This window comes from Saccopteryx bilineata, chromosome 4 (genome assembly GCF_036850765.1).
Source record: "Saccopteryx bilineata isolate mSacBil1 chromosome 4, mSacBil1_pri_phased_curated, whole genome shotgun sequence".
NCBI classification, from domain to species: Eukaryota; Metazoa; Chordata; class Mammalia; order Chiroptera; family Emballonuridae; genus Saccopteryx; species Saccopteryx bilineata.
The window spans coordinates 275504037-275516761 of record NC_089493.1 but is presented as its reverse complement, the minus strand read 5'-3'; the positions used below and the strand labels follow the sequence as shown (position 1 = coordinate 275516761).

The 12725-nt window shown below is 51.5% G+C and overlaps 1 protein-coding gene across 1 annotated transcript in view; it reads right to left on the bottom strand.

Annotated features, from left to right (window-relative positions):
• Positions 1 to 12725, bottom strand: part of ABCC6 (ATP binding cassette subfamily C member 6) — a 55454-nt gene that overhangs the window by 10713 nt on the left and 32016 nt on the right. The window contains exons 16-24 of the mRNA XM_066274758.1: positions 11661 to 11787; positions 11287 to 11463; positions 8698 to 8865; positions 8105 to 8279; positions 6849 to 6924; positions 5686 to 5803; positions 3866 to 4073; positions 2149 to 2459; positions 242 to 441 (exon numbers count right to left, since the gene is read on the bottom strand). Coding sequence (XP_066130855.1) covers positions 242 to 441; positions 2149 to 2459; positions 3866 to 4073; positions 5686 to 5803; positions 6849 to 6924; positions 8105 to 8279; positions 8698 to 8865; positions 11287 to 11463; positions 11661 to 11787 — 1560 coding nt within the window. The remainder of the gene's footprint in view (positions 1 to 241; positions 442 to 2148; positions 2460 to 3865; positions 4074 to 5685; positions 5804 to 6848; positions 6925 to 8104; positions 8280 to 8697; positions 8866 to 11286; positions 11464 to 11660; positions 11788 to 12725) is intronic.

Here is a 12725-nt window from a genome sequence, read left to right as displayed (position 1 = left end):
AACAGAAACTTCTTGCCTTTTGCTGACATCTATGCCTCCTTGCCCACCTGCTGTTGGGGACTGCTAGGGCCAGGTTCCACCGCTCGCAGCATAAGCCAAATATACCCATGGGATCTAGCCTCAGCTTTATCCCTACCTCACTGTGTGACCTTGGGTGGGCCACTTGACCTCCCTGGCCACACAGTATGATACTCTCTGGGGACACAGATAGGTTTCAAGGTATTCTCTGCCCCCTTTGTACCTGTCAGCCACCAGCCGTGGGAAACTGACTCTCTGGCTTTCATCCATGTGGGCATTGTTCTGAGCCACGAAGGGGCGTTGGGCCTGGAAGGCCCTGACCACTGCGCCACCCTGGAACGTCTCCACCACGTGAGAACACACGAAGGAGTGCCTGGCTGACTCCAGGCGTCTGAGCTGGCACGAGGGGGCCACGTACAGGCTCTGGAGTGGGGCAGGTGGGAAGGGAAGAAGTCACGGACACAGGCCACCCCAAGTGCAGGGCCCCGGACCAGATTTTGTTACCGGCTTGTTTTGTGGGCTCCAATTTCTTTGCAAAATCATAATTCCATGGTTCTTTCTAAAAAATCACCTGGGAAGCTTTAAACACCTCCAGTGCCCCAACCCAGAACTATTCACTCAGAATCACTGGTGGTGTCACCTTGGCCTTGGTGTTTTTACAGTGCCTTTGGGTCATTCTACCATACAGTCAGGGTTGAGAAACCACTAATCTGGTGTAAATATCTCATTCCCAGCTCTAAGGCCAACTACTTCACTTAGGGCCAGTTACCATGGGAACAACACTGTACAGGGCAAGGAAGGCAGTCTGCCAAGTCGGATTCATTTCTTTAACTCCAAGGTTGCATGCCAGGTGCTGGGAACATTATGATGCTCAGACACTATGTGTTGTTGTTTGAGGTTGCAAGTGTATACAGCTGGCAGGTGGGCTGCATGCCAGGTTCTTTAAAAACAGTATTCGGTAATTGTGAGGTGGGCATTGGTGGCGTTCACAGTTTACAGGTGAGGACCCCTGAGGCTCAGCAGGATTAAACAGCTGGTCTAAGCCTCTCTATCCAAGTAAGTGGCAGAACCTGGATTCAAATCCACCTCTGCCTGACTTCCAAGCTCTCAGTGAAGAAGCAGTCCCTTCCCAATTCTAGAGGATGTAGAGAAGACCTAGGGTAGTTGTGGAGGATAGTGGTGACTGTGGTTTTTGTCTATCATGGTTTTTTTCTGTTCTCCTTCTGATTTCCGGAGGGTGGGGCTGTCAATTGTAGGACCTGATCATAGAGGTGGTCACATGATATAGTCTAACCAGTCAGAGTAAAGTACCTCTTTGTTTGCAGTGATTAGCTCAGGGATGAACACGTGCTCCATAAAGGGCCAATCAGAATCTTCCCTGGGATTGATATATGGATGCTGAGCTGGAGAAAAGGTTTCTTTGAGTTGGGGTTGCTAAGGTGGGATGCTGTGAGTATAAGGTTGCAAGGCACCATCAGACTTGATCCCTAAAGAGAGCGTGTGCAAAAGTAGGCCAAGCAGAACTAAGCCAGTGGTTCTAAATGTTAGAATGCATCAGAATTACCCGGAGGGTTTATAAAAACCCAGATTTTGGGGCCTGACTCCCACAATGTCTGAATCAGTTGGTCCTGGGCAGGGCCTGGGAATGTGCATTTCTAACCAGCTCTCAGGTGATGCTCTGCTGGTCCAGGGCCACACTTTGAGAACCACGGAGCAAAGAGAGTGGCTGTGTCCTGGCAGCAGCTGGCCACTGCACCTACTGCACGTAAGCCATTAAATTCTGTTCTTCTTTTTAAGCTAATTCAAGTCGGTTTCCGGCTCTGGCAACTGAAAGAGTCTAGCTTTATATACAGTCTTTGAGACCTTGCAATGGCTTCTTAGATTCCAGATAACTGCAGAGGAGGGAGCTCATTTCAGCAACAACAGGACAAAATGTTCGATATTAAAAACTTCGATGTACAAGTATCAGTGTTAGAAACAGACTATGGTGTCTCTGCCTCTGGGAACTCTTTAGGGGTGGCCCCAACTGCCTAGCGGGGCAGACCCTTTTATACTGACTCCTGCCCAGGGACAGGGGACTGGCTGAGGTGACCTCGGCTGGTGCCAGGAGCCTCCCCAGCCCCTCCCTACCTGAAACCCAGCATAGAGGAGCAGCAGCGGCAGGATGGCCACGACAGCCAGTGGCGTCGCCACGGTTACCACCAGGCTGACCTCCAGGAGTCCAAAGGTGTAAATCAGCAAGGACCGAACTTTGTCTGGGATGTCCACATCTATCGTGTCTGTCTCCTTGGAGAAGCGGTTCAGCAGGTTCCCGACGGGCGTTCGCTCAAAGAAGCCAATGGGAGACCGGGCCACGTCCCACAGGAGCCTCTGGAAGAGCAGGCTGGATGCCCGGATGCCCCCTAGGAGCACTGTGGCCATGGAGGCCAGCAGCCCGACAGCTGGGGGCAGGGAGAGTGTCAGAGCACGAGGGCTGGACCACCGACCCGCCGTGACCATCTTATGATTTGGCCACCCCGATTATCCCTTGATATCACCCCATCCACCAGGAACTTCAAAGTGTGATCTTATTTGGAAATAGGATCTTTGCAGAGGTTATTAGTGAAAGATCTTGAGATAAAATCATTCTGGATCTAGGGTGGGTTCTGAATCCAGTGACCAGTGTCCTTTTAAGAAGAAGAGACACAGAGAAGGTGATATGAAGACGAAGGACGAGGCTGGAGTGATATACAATAAGGAACGTTAGGACTGCCGGTGACCAGCAGAAGCTTAGAGAGAGGCGTGGAGTGGATTCACCTTCAGTCTCTAAGAGAAACCCATCTTGCTGACACCTTGATTTTGGATTTCTGGCTTCAGAAATTTCTATTCTAAGCTACCAAGTTTGTGGTCATCCCAATGCCAATCTGTGTGCTTGAAATGGGGCTACTTTCACTTCCTGTTTCTGGGGTTGGGGGAATTTTATCCCTGGCCAACCCAAACCACTGCTGTTGGTTTAGGGATGAACACATGGTCCAAGTCAGGCCAATAAGAGTGAGACCTGGGACTCGGCTAGGGCTTTTGGGAAAGAGGTGCTTTTTTGAGGAGGTCAAGCTGGAGCTGTGGGACACCATCTTACCACTAGGGGGAGAAGCCTGCCTGGAAAGGAAGTTATCACAGAGGAAGAAAATGAAGCCATTCTGACAGCCCTATTGGACCCTGGATCCAGCCTTACCTGAAGCTAGTTATCTATGGATGCCAGTCCTGTAAGCTAATAAATTCTCTTGTTGCTTGAACTAGTTTGAGATATGTAGTTATATACATATATAGTTAGTATATTGTATCTATATAGTATATAGTTACTATCTTTATTAATTTCTAGGGGAAGTTATCAGGAAAAAAGAAGGGCATTGCATAATGATACCAGAGTCAATTCTCCAAGAAGACATAACAGTTCTTCATGGGTTTGTCCCTAACAACAGGGCATCAAATTACATAAGGCTCATCTGGAGTTGGGATGGGGTTACTGGAAGTCACCGGCAGTCAGACCCTGTGTCTCTTGCCCTCTGTGTGGAAAGAGGCAGAGCCAGCTGCGGCCAAGTGTGTTCCCACCTAAGTGCTCACAACATCTGGGGCCAACAGTCTGCATTTGCCAAGGAATCCGGTAGACACTCTGAGGATTCCAGAAGGGGAGCATGTGCCGTGTCCCCCACTCCTCCCATCTTAAGGGCACAGGTCTGGACTTGGATCTAGGACAGTTGCACAGATCTTCAGGGAGGACCATGAGGCCAGGGATGGGTGGGCCGGGGAGCCCTGAGCAGCTTGGGTGGGAATGAGAGGGTGGAGGGTGAGGAAGGCCAGTGAGGGGTACCTTGGAGGCACCCCAGGAGCCCGAAGACCCAGCCTCGCAGGGCCGCGTGTGTCTGCCGCCCATCCACGGTGGGGTCGTCCGCCCACAGGCTGAGCCAGTAGCCACGGCAGAAGGAGGCCACTTGCTGGCAGAAGAAGAGGAAGAGTGCGTAGAGGCAGAGCGGGGTGCCCACAGCCCTTACGTAGGTCAGGTACATGGTGGCCTTCACCTGGAGCACAAGCAGGGGAAGTGGGGGCAGAGAGTGGACCCCAGGTGGGGAAGGAGAGAGAGGAAAAGCAGGTGAGGCTCCCAAAACATGTCAGTGGGCAGATGGAGCCACTGGGCAGACCACACAGGCCCTCTCCCAGCGGTTCCCCCAGGAGCACCCTCTCCCCTACAGGCCCCACCGAGCCACAGCGCCCCCTTCTGCTGGAACCCCTAGTGGGTTAGTGGGAGCCTTAAAGGGAACCGGCTGGGCACTCTCTGGCTTTGGAGTGATTTATTGAGCTCCTACTATGGGATAGGCATGTGTCTCTCTCCCTAGGTGATGCATAAGGAAACTGAGGCACAGACAGGTTAAGCCACCTGCTTAAGGTCTGCCTCCTACCAACTTAAAGTTCTGCACACAGCTGCAGTCAAGGTGACTTTTGAAAATATCACCACCCCCACTCCCACCACCCCCATCCTGCTGTTGCTGACCTGTGCACGGCTTTTCATGGCCCTTGGGAGAAATTCCAAACTTCTGGTACACTTCTCTGACCTTACCCCCCTGCTCATATCTGCTGGCTCTTAGGATCCCTTTCCTTGCTCCTCCCTACCTCAGAGCCTTTGTACCTGCTGTTCCCTCTGCTCCTCCCAGGGCTGGTTCCTTTGCATCCCTCAGGGCTCAGCTCAAATGTTACTTCTCAGAGCCTCCTATCCAAGCAGGGCCTTGGCTGGTTGTCAACTCATTGCCCCTTTTTATTTTCTTATAGCATTTATCATTACCTGGTATTACCTTGCTTGTTAGCCTAATTGTTTGCTGACTGTCTCCCCCAACCAGCAAGCAATCTCTACCAGGGCAGAGACTGTACCTGGCACACAGTGGGGGCTCCATAAATGTGTCCTGGGTGGATGAATGGGTGGATGGTTGAGTGGGATAAGGGCTGGTTGGGCGAATGGGTAAGTGAGTGAGTAGATGAGTAGATGGATGAATAAATAAGTGGATGTTTAGGTGGGTGAATAGGTTGATGAGTGGATGGATGGTTGGATGGTAGAGTGGATGGATGGATGGAAGGGTGGATAGGTGAGAGGGTGAATAAATAGGCAGATGGGTGGGTGGGTGGGTGGGTGGATGGATGGACAGATAGATGGGTGGGTGAGTGTATGTATGGTTGGGTGAGATGAATAGATGAGTGAGTGGAGGGGTAGGTGGGTGGGTGAATGGGAGGAAAGGTGGGTAGGTGGATGGATGGAAGAATGGATAAGTAGGTAGGTGAGTATATGGGTGAAGAAACCAGCAGAGAAGAAACAGTACAAGCTCCATATTAGGACTGACCTAGTTTTGAGTATCAAGTTGGTCACTCGCTAGTTATAGGAACACAGAGAAGCCTCTCAACTCTTTAAGATCTGTTTCTTCATCTCTAAAATGAAGCTATCACCATCTAATTTTAGGGTAGTTGTGAACATTGAGAAATAGAAAGTGTCTAGAATCTTACTTGGCACATAGTAGGTGTTCAGTAAGGATTACTGCCTCCCCCCACCCCTGCACCCCAGTGCTGTAACTGGTGGCAGGTCTTGAACCCCTGAGGGCAGCAAGCAGTAGCAGGGGGTGCGGAGGGGAGGGAGCAGCTGGTAGTTACCCTGCCATACTGCACGCTGTCCTTTCCTGTTGACAGTCCCCTCTCAGGATCATCGAGGGGAACACTTGTCTTGGCCTCTGAAGTGGTGCTGTCCTTGTCAGGGGTTAACTTCACGGACCTGTTATTTAGAGGAAATTAGGACACATCAGCATCTCTTTCCATGGGGTGTGTACCCAACCTTCATGGCCACGGGGAGTCACTGAGCTCTGGGGTACAGTCTCCACTCATCCACTCACTCATACATTCACTCAGTCAACATACTGAGCACCAACGAGGTGCCATGCTGTGTCCTCCCTCTGTGGTGCGCACCTAAATGCCACCTGTCACCCCAGAGTCAGGCAAGCCTGTTCCTCCAATGCCATTTCACTGAATGAACTTATTTGCCTAACTTTAAAACTTGGTTTTCATTTTGACCTCAGCTCTGCTGCAATCATTTTGTTCCTGCTGTTTACCCTCAGATTTGTCAGTCTAGGTTGTCAGAAGGTCAATTTTTCACAATTCACTTGTTGAAGACTTCTTGTATGTTCCTTTCATCTGTGGGTGAGTGGGCTGATTTAACCTTAAATGTGAATTGCTGTGAAACAACAGGCAGCTGACTTAACTCCTCTGTGCCTGAGTTGCCTCAGCTATAAAATGAGGATAATCTATGCCTGTATCTATCTATCTATCTATCTATCTATCTATCTATCTATCTATATACCTACCTACCTACCTATCCACCTGTCTTTTTATCGTTCATCAACCTATCATCTACCCATCATTTATCAATCTATCATCTGTCTATATATTCATCTATTTACATCTATCTCTATATCTATTTACCCATTTACACTATCAGATCAATTTATCTTCTATCAATCAATCTACCATCTCTCCATCTGTCATCTGTCTATCATCTATCTATCTATCTATCTATCATTTATATATTTATACTTGAGGGAAAATTGGTCATTCTGTAAACTTGATATTTGAGGACTTAATTATTTTGGCCATTTGATTGTCAAACAGTTTTTGGTGAATTATCTCACGACTGAGCACCATGGTAAGTATTCAGCAGGTGTTCAATCCAGGATAGTTTTGGCTGCCCCCTACCTGCCTGAGCTGCAGATGGTCTTCAGCCCCCATCTGCGCCCTCCCTGTGCTCAGGACCACAGCAAACTCACCTCTCTGGTCCACCCGTGGGCCTCCCACCTCCAGCAGAGCCTCTGGGGTCCTCTGTGTCGGTTGTGAGTTCTGTTTCTGCAATGTCAAGGGAGACTAGTCACATGACGGGGGTAAAGACCTTAGGGTCTGGATGCTGACTCTGACACCCACTGGCTGTATACAGCCTTAACTTGTCTGAGCGTCTGTGTCCTCTGCTCTGGCTCCTGCAACCTCGCACAATTCTCCCAGGGTTCTTCCAGGAACATTATCCATTCAATCACTCATTCCTCCCTGTATTCACTCAGCAGAGGTGATCGGGCACCTGCTATGAACTTGGGGTTGGGAAACATCAGTGAACAAGTATGTAGTCATACTACTTCAGGTTCCCTTGACACCCTTGCACAAGCAGTTCACTATGGCTGAAATGTTCTTTCCAACTAACCTTTACTCAACCTTAGGCGTCATTTTCCCCAGAAGGACCCTGGTGATCCAAACCCCCAAGGCCGGGCAGGTTCCTCCAAGCTCCAGGATGGTGACACTGTGAAGCACCACTTAGGTGGGTCAGTGCTCAATAGATATTTTCAGAAGAGGCAGAGCTGGGGCTGGGGGATACCTGGATGTGAGTCCTTGCTTCTTCATGGAGGGGCAGCCTAGTGATGAGAAACCACATGCTCTGGGGTCAAGGGGCTTGGGTTCAAACCCCAGCACTGCCAGTCTCCTCAGCTGTAAATCAGAGGTGACTAAGGCACTGACTTCCCAGGGGCATAGTGATGAGTAAGCGAGTTAATGTGGGTGAGGTGCCATGGGCTGTGCTTTCTCACTCACTGTGGGTGAGCTTGGGTTGGTGACCTCGCTTCCAGAATGTCATCATTTCCCCAGCAGGCATTGCATTTTCTGGATCATTGAAGCCCAAGCTAGTATGGCCTGAGTCTTCTGCCCTCAAAGCACCAAATGACCTTGCTCAGTTTCTGTAGTAGTTTTGAGCATAAACTCAAATTTTAATCTTTGCCTTGATTGGCTCATCTGTGAAATGGCAGCAATGATCACACGTGTCTCAAAGAGGTGTTGTGAAGATCAAATGAAATAATGTATGTTTCTAGATGCACTTATCACAGCCCCTGGATCATGGATAGTGCCACTGGCTCCTACTGGGCAGATGGGTGGCCATGCCGTAAGCCTGGGCTTGCACGGAGGGTGTGGCCTGAGCATTCTGCTCCCACCAGTGGGACCCTGGGCAGGAGCCAGGCACAGAGAGCCAGCAAAGCCCAGCCGGTACCTCCTTCTCCTCTATCTCCTGGCTGTCTGGCTCGATCCAGAAGGCCCACCAGGGCCCCATTCCTGTTCAGAAGCTCCTGGTAGGAACCCATCTCTGCAATGGCCCCATCTTCCAGCACCACGATCCAATCAGCCTGGGGCAGGACGTGGAGTGCGTGGGTCACCAGAATCCGTGTCTGGGCAGGGAAGGGGTCGAAGTTACATTCATGGGCTTGACCAGCCTTCCTGAGCCAGGTGGTGGCAGGTTGTGCCTGGGGCTCAGAGTGAGACAAGTTCCCTCTTCATGTGCTCCTGCCCTCCTCAAAACAGCATGTCACAACAGAGATATAGAGGGGCTCCTTCCACCTGTCTCTCAAATCAGGAAATTCACCTGAACCCAGTGACCCAAATGAGGCAGGTCTGTAGCAGTTTAACGACAGACCCAGAAGCAAAAAAAAAAAATGTTGTTGCAAGCCACTGAGGTTTGAGAACTGTTTGTTATGTAGCATTGGCATAGCAAAAGCTGACCGTTACAGGAGGAAATTAGAGACAGACTTGGGTTAAAACTTTCTCTGCCTTTGCTCTGTGCCCTCTGATACGTTTTCCCAAACTCACCGCTCCCTGGAGCAGCCCGCTGGGCCCAATGACCTGGTTGAAGACGTGCTGGCCAACATGGGCATCCAGAGCTGCCAGGGGGTCATCCAGCAGGTATATGGCAGCCCTCCTGTACACAGCCCGGGCCAGGCTCAGCCGCTGCTTCTGGCCCCCGGAGAGATTCATGCCCTGTGGCCACAAGAGCGGGACAGGCCCTGAGTGCAGTGGGGCCACATCTCATCAGAGTGAGATACAGCTCGCTGTGCTGTCCTCCAGGGCCACCTCCCAGCTGTCACGCCTGCTCTCAAGCCAACATCGTCCCGGTTTCCCCGGCCTCTTTTCCTCCTTCCCAGCAAGGAGTGAGGAGTTCCAGTGAGGAGTTGTCTGCACCCTCACTGGCTTCCTGTCCCCCCACTCACTTCCTCTTCTCCTCGAATCTGGCTTCTGGTCCCGTTTTCCCACCGATACACCAGTTCTCACAGACACCAGTCATCATTTCCCTGGTGCCTCGCCCAGTGGCAGCTTTTCAGTCCTTACTTCCGTTCACTCATTCATTCACTCCACTCATATTCACTGCATGGCTGCTCTATAGCAGCAGCGTTCCGGGCTCTGGGGACACAGCTGTGAGCAAAGCCCAGTCCCTGCTCTCATGGGTCTTTCCCCCTAATGAGGGTGGGCATGGGAGACAGATACTCAATAAGCAAACAAGTAAAAGATGTCACCTACTGGATGGTATTCTGTGCTGTGAAGAGGAAGAAAGCAGGGGAGGGTGTAGGGCAGGGGTCCCCAAACTTTTTACACAGGGGGCCAGTTCACTGTCCCTTAGACCGTTGGAGGGCCGGACTATAAAAAAAACTATGAACAAACCCCTATGCACACTGCACATATCTTATTTTAAAGTAAAAAAAAACAAAACGGGAACAAATACAATATTTAAAATAAAGAACAAGTAAATTTAAATCAACAAACTGACCAGTATTTCAATGGGAACTATGGGCCTGCTTTTGGCTGAGATGGTCAATGTATTCCTCTCACTGACCACCAATGAAAGAGGTGCTTTTTCCGGAAGTGCTGTGGGGCTGGATAAATGGCTTCAGGGGGCCACATGTGGCCCGCGGGCCGTAGTTTGGTGACCCCTGGTGTAGGGAGTCCCGTGGGGGCGGGGTTGCTGTGCTGGGTAAGGTGGGCAGGGAAGGTCTCTCCAGGAACGGGACATTTAAGACCGAGGCCTGATAAAAGTGAGGTATGGACCATGTGGATTAAAAAAAAAAAAGATTCACAAGCAGAGAGAACAGATGCAAAGGCCCTGAGGTGAGGGTGAACTCTGGGTGTTCCAGAAAACTTGTGGAGAGCCGGGCGGCTGGAGTGGAGCATGATGGGAGATGAGGTCGGAGAGATAACTGGGCCAGAGCGAGGGGGAGCCTCGCTAGTGATGCTCGGGGCTTCGGCTTCGACTCTGAGGGGGGGCACCTGGGAGGACTCCAAGCAGAGAAGGAACATGATTTGACCTACGTTTCAACAGACTCCCTTTGGCTGCTGCCCTGGGGTTAACCTCTCAGGGTTGAGGACGGAAACAAGGAGGGCAGCCAGGGGCTGCTGTCGCAATGCGAGGGAGAGTTGATGGCGTGGGGCAGGACCATTCTGCATCTGCCTCCATGGGGGACCCAACAGGATTGGCTGATGGATTAGATGTGGGTGTAAGAAAAAAAAAAGAGACACGGGGGTAACACAAAGGTTTGGGGTCTGAGCTCTGGAAGATGGAGCTTCTGTCACCAGGGATGAGCATGCTGCAGTGGGAGCTTCCTAAAAACACACGTTTAGGGTGTGACACAGCTGGGCAGATATCGAGGACACGGAGCAGCCCCTTGCTCCTAAAACACCCTTCCCTTGGCCTTCACAGCTCCTCATCCTCTTCCCGGGATGCCTCCCTCCCACAGGGGACCCTCTCCTGGACCCCCTCCCCTTCCCTCCAGAAAATCCCACCCATTTCCTTAACTTGAACTCCTACTTTTCCATTCTCGATTCCCTAACCCAGGAGTCAGCAGCCAGTGGGGGGTGGGGTGGGGGTGGGGACAACTGCTCAGCTCTGCCCTTGCTATGCAAAAGCAGCCATGGCCCATGGGTAAATAGATGGGTGTGGTTGTGTCTCAATAAAACTTTATTTACAAAAACAGATGGTGGGCCAGATTGGCCATGTGGGTCATAATTTGCCAATCCTGCCCAATCCATATTTCCAGATGCACATATCCTATTTATTGGATCTCTCTGTACAGACCTTTTATTGAGGTCCAGAGAGGAGAAGCAATTTGACTGATGTTACCCAAAAATGCAGAGCAGAAAAGATGCCCCGGTCTCCTCACTTCCAGCTGGAGAGCTAGTCTCTACCAATGCTGCCATGCCTTTCTGCCTCTCCCCGGTCTCTGTTTTTCATCACTCACAGTTAATAATGATTTATTGAGCCCCTGGTCTGTGCTCGCCCCTAAGCTGGGCCCTCTTTCTCCCCCACTTCCCTGGCCTCTTTGTCCCTCTCACCGCACCACCCACAGCTCAGGGAGGCAAATGGCCCCAGCCACAGTGCTTCCCTGTCCCAAGAAGTCCCAAGCCCCTCACCTGCTCCCCAACTTGGGTGTGGACTCCTGCAGGAAAGCTGCCCACGTCTGGCCACAAGGCACAGGCCTTCAGGACTCTCTCCAGCCACGAGGGGTCCAGCTTCCGCCTGAAGCACACGTTCTCCACTACAGACGTGTTCTGGACCCAGGCCTCCTGGGGCACGTAAGCCACGGAACCCTAAAACACAACTCGCTTTGGCCATGAGGAGGCCAATGGGATGGAGGGAGGAGCAGTTATGGAGGAATAGTGGGCGCCGGGCTCTTGCTGGTGGCAGAAGGTGGACGGCGTGAATGGAGAGGACGTGGAGGAGCAGGGAGCCGTGGGGGGGCCCTGAGGGGGACATGCTGGCGGGAAGGCAGAGGGTGCGACCTCACCTTGATGTTCACAGACCCCTCCACCTTTGACAGCTCTCCGAGGAGGGCAGAGAGCAGGGAGGACTTCCCTGCCCCCACTGGACCAACGACAGCCAGCAGACAGCCCTGAGGCACCCTGAAGTTTATCCTGGAGGGAGACAGATCCCCGGGTCGGGCCCAGCCTGAGTCTGTGCAGGGCTGGTGAACCCAGACACAGCCAGCCTTTTCCACTATGACTCATCTAGGGGGTTGCTGAGAGGACTTTCAGGCGCCATCCCTCCTTCTCCCAATCCTTGTCTGACTGTGCAAGCAACCATCATGTCCCATGCATGTGCACAGGAACACATGCACACACACCCACACACCCACACACATGCACACATGCATATGCTATATCACAATGCATGTACATACGTGCACACCACATACATATGCACACACAGTGTACTCATGCATACATGCGTGCACACATGTGCAAACACAATTTATTGTGGCAGGAGGAGTTAACCAGCATTATCTCTTGCCTCAGTCATTGCAATAAGCTCCTCACTGCTCCTCCTGCTTCTGCCCTTGTCTCTGCTCCTGTTCATCTTCCACCAGAGACCTTAGGGGCCTGAGTTAAAACCCAAGTCAGATCATGATACGGCCCTGCTGAAGCCTTCCAGCAGTTCCCATGCCACTCAGGGTGCTAACAATCTTGAAGGACACCTGGCCTCCTGCTGCTCTGTACCTGCACACTGACCTCCTGTTTCTCAAACACAACTGGGGGAGACTGTGCCTCCCAGGTGTCATTTGAGAATGTCTAAAGATAATCTGGGTTATCACAGCTGGTGGGGGTTGCTGCTAGGATCTGGATCTAGAGGGTGAATAATGGGGTCCTGCTAAACATCCCATAATGCACAGGACAGCCCCCATAACTAAGAATTATCCAACTCCAAATGTCAATAATAATGGGTGAAGAAACCTGGGTCTTGCCCTGGCCGGTTTGCTCAGTGGTAGAGCGTTGGCCTGGTGTGCAGGAGTCCCGGGTTTGATTCCCAGCCAGGGCACACAGGAGAAGCACCCATCTGCTTCTCCTCCCCTCCC